Here is a 3,757-nt window from a genome sequence, read left to right on the forward strand (position 1 = left end):
ATTAATTTATTCTATTTTAAGGTATTTAATTTTAATGTTATTATTATATTATTTGATATTATATATGAGGATGATTCTATTATTGAACTTATACATATCCAGGAGGATATACAATTGTTTTTTATCCTTAATATATCATTTTTTTTTGTGATATATATTTATATATTTTATTTTTTTAAATATATATATATATATATATATAAATATATAAATAATAATTAATAATTAAAATAAATATATATATATGGGTTAATTAATACATAAATTTAACAATAATATTCAAATTTAAAACCTTAATTTACTTATCTAACTTTATAACTTAAAAAATTACACTATTTCCGATTTATTCGACTGTATAGAGGTAATAGATAAGCACTATCCTTCCTCATATAGACTTTTATATAAAGAATTCGACGAAATTTTCGGTTCTTTAACCGATGATACTGAGCCTATATTCACTTAACTAGCAAATCATGAAGAAAAGACTGAAAAGGCGGTTGATTTATATGAAAGTTTAGCCTTAATATGCTTATTTTCTGGCGATTTATTTGAAAATAAAATTCATTTTATTTTCCGATTATTTGATTTTGATAATTCTGATAGTTTAGAAAAGACTGAGTTGATTTTTACAATATGCACCTGTGTTAAGTCTTTGTGTAAAATTTGGAATATTTTAATACCTAAATAGGAATTTTTCGAAGGAATTTCCTAGTTTATATTTTTTACGAATTTAAATAATTAATTATAATAATAAGAAAGTATTATATATGATGATTTTTATAATGCTTTTTCCGCAAATATCGAATTTTTATAATTTTTACATCTTTTTACTTTCACTCATTCAGTCTAAGTATGCAAAAACAATATGGAAGATTACTAAAATGTATTTTTAAATTTTTTTGGAGAAAAAACGGTTGAAAGTGTTAATAATTTATTTGATTTTGCACATTTAAAATGCGTTTTTTATAAAAATAACAATTAGGAAATATTTTTTAATATATTAGGAGAATTTAATAGTTTTATGGAAGATAATGAGGACGATTAGATTATATAAAAAGCTAATTTTTTGTAAGTTTGGAAGGCTTGGTGTGCTTTTTAAGCTTTAGATGTTACACATATTGGTTTTTTAAGTATATAGGACTTAAAGGTGCTACTATAAATATATAAGGGGGAAGAAGAATTATATACATTTTAAGTAATAAAGGAATAAAGAGAACTTTTAGAAAATGAGAAGAATTTTTTTACGGTAAAATAATTTCTAGAATATCTATTTGTAAAGAATAAAATTGGAGGGTATTTATTTATGTATGTTTTAGAGAGAGAATTTTGGAAATTTGAAAAAAATAATAATAATATAGAAACAAAATAAATAAAAGAAATATTAAATATTGTATTTAAAAAAATTATAAACAAAAAATAAAAAAATAATAATATAAATATACAAATTGATATAATTAATAAATTAATTGATAAAATTAATAATGAAATTTAAAAAAATATAAAAAATAAAGATTTTTTAATTCTAAAAAATTGGAAAGATTTCTAAAATTTGGTATTTGATGCAATTTAAAAAAACAAAAAATAATTGATTTTATAGAATAATAAAAAAATGTTATGTGAATATATTAAAATATATGTTAAATATAAAGTCTATATAAATAATAATATAATAAAGATAATTATTTATATATAAATTTATATATATATATATATATATTTATTTAAATATTTATATATATATAATTATATATATTTATCATAAATATTATTAATTATTTATTTATTTAAAATATTACTTTTTTTATTTACAATCTTTTTATAATTAAATATTACTTTTTGAAAATCTGTATATAAAGTTTTATATAATAGTTTTTTTATAATTATATTTTAATATAATTTTTTTTATATTTTTAATTGTTTTTGCAATACTATATATAGTTTTTTATTTATTATTTATCTTAAATTATAAAATACAACTGTTCATTTTTCAATAAATCAATAAAATTTATAGTAATAAGATAATGAATATTATATTTTTGTGCCTGATTTTTTTTTATTTCTATTATACTCTTTATATTATATATATAATTATAATAATTAAATTTAATTTTTAATAACTTTTAAATATTATAATTTTTTGAATTATTTGTTTTTTTTAAATATTTATTATTTTTTTCATTTTTTTAATATAATTTTAAATAATAAATTATAATTTCTTTAAACTTATATATATTATATATTCTAACTCCATAAATACTTTACAATTTTTTTGTAATATTAACTTAGGAAAGTATATTTATTTTCTAAATTTCTAGTTTTTATTCTTTTTCAAATATCTCTTAATAAATATTTTTAAAAAAGTTAAATAATACCTTTTAATTTCTAACAATAAATGTATAATTATTTAGAAATTCTAAATTTATTTATTTAATATTTATTGATTTTTTAGAAATATAATAAAAATAAATTAAAATATATATTTAATTTATAACTTTTAAATATATTTTAGTTCTCAATAATATATATTTTATTTGTGTTATTTTTAAATTAGTATTAAATGATAAATATTATTTATATCTAGTATTATTTCTTTATTACAACTTTTATTTGATTATAATTATTCTTTTATTTTAAAAAATAGAATATTTAAATAATTATATTAAATGTTTTTATTATAATATCAAAAAAAAATATTCATGATATTAATTATTAATGAATGTAATTAATTAAAAGATAAAAAATTTTTTTATTAAAAAATAATTAATATAAAAAAAGTATTAAGATGTTAATAAAAAAAAGGACTAGAAATATTTATATTATTGTTTTTAATAATATAATAAAATAAATATAAAAATATTTAATAAAAAAATATTAAATAAGAAAAATAAAGATATAATTTAAAAAAAAATTATTAAATCTATAGAAATTTTCTAAATTAAATATATAATAATTTCATAAAAATAATTATATATAATTAAAAAAATTAAAATAATATATATAAATATATATATATATATATATTTAAATATTTATATATTTTTATATATATATATATAATTATATTATTTTTATTTATTTATAATTTAACTATTATATTATTTCTTATATTCCACGTTTTATTTTATTTTAATATGTTTTTTAATGTTATTTTTTATTTCTTAAATATATTTTACTACATAAACAATAAAAATATATTTATTTTAGTTGTTGAATGATTCTAAAAAAAATTATTTTTTTAATATGTTTTCTATTATTATTTTAAATATTTTATATACATATATATTTTTACATTCATCAAAAGAATTTTTTATTTTCGAAAAATTCTTTTATTAATATATATAAAAAATCTATTATATATATAAAAAAGGAAAATAATATTACTTATAATTATAAATTAATTTCATTTTCTAATAAATAAATTAACACATTTTATTATTATTCTAGATTAATTTATTTTATATATTTCTAATTAATATACCATTTTTTATTAAAATAAACCTTAATATTTATATTTTATATTTATGTCTATTTAATATTGTTTATTTTTAATTATCTTAATATTTTACAATATAAGCAATTCGAAATATTTTTATAAAAAATTTTAAATTATGAAGAAAAAATATAATATAAATAATAACTAGTTTAAATTTAATTTTTATAATCAACTTTTATCCTTCACAAAATAACCTCTAAAAATTAAAATTAAAAAATTAATAATATATATATAAATATATATATATATATAAAAAATTATAAA

The 3,757-nt window shown here is 12.8% G+C and overlaps 1 protein-coding gene across 1 annotated transcript, besides 15 other annotated features; it reads left to right on the forward strand. All coding sequences in view use genetic code 6, as the record gives it.

The window, feature by feature from the left end:
• The first annotated feature begins 130 nt into the window (after positions 1–130).
• Positions 131–193: a microsatellite.
• Positions 180–210: a microsatellite.
• A 34-nt stretch (positions 211–244) lies between these two features.
• Positions 245–771, forward strand: IMG5_004360 (hypothetical protein; the record flags this gene model as incomplete). Its single annotated transcript, XM_004039920.1, has 2 exons — positions 245–711; positions 756–771. 2 exons carry the CDS (start codon positions 245–247, stop codon positions 769–771), a joined length of 483 nt encoding a protein of 160 aa, XP_004039968.1.
• Positions 772–1,442: 671 nt separating this feature from the next.
• Positions 1,443–1,482: a microsatellite.
• Positions 1,483–1,675: 193 nt separating this feature from the next.
• Positions 1,676–1,780: a microsatellite.
• Positions 1,685–1,753: a microsatellite.
• Positions 1,685–1,769: a microsatellite.
• A 76-nt stretch (positions 1,781–1,856) lies between the features above and the next one.
• Positions 1,857–1,908: a microsatellite.
• Positions 1,909–2,118: 210 nt separating this feature from the next.
• Positions 2,119–2,175: a microsatellite.
• Positions 2,176–2,842: 667 nt separating this feature from the next.
• Positions 2,843–2,887: a microsatellite.
• Positions 2,888–2,927: 40 nt separating this feature from the next.
• Positions 2,928–2,976: a microsatellite.
• Positions 2,961–3,063: a microsatellite.
• Positions 2,989–3,063: a microsatellite.
• Positions 2,992–3,056: a microsatellite.
• A 264-nt stretch (positions 3,064–3,327) lies between the features above and the next one.
• Positions 3,328–3,366: a microsatellite.
• Positions 3,367–3,703: 337 nt separating this feature from the next.
• Positions 3,704–3,755: a microsatellite.
• Positions 3,756–3,757: the final 2 nt, after the last annotated feature.

The sequence above is a fragment of the Ichthyophthirius multifiliis genome, assembly GCF_000220395.1.
Source record: "Ichthyophthirius multifiliis unplaced genomic scaffold scaff_1120509249442, whole genome shotgun sequence".
Taxonomy (NCBI): domain Eukaryota; phylum Ciliophora; class Oligohymenophorea; order Hymenostomatida; genus Ichthyophthirius; species Ichthyophthirius multifiliis.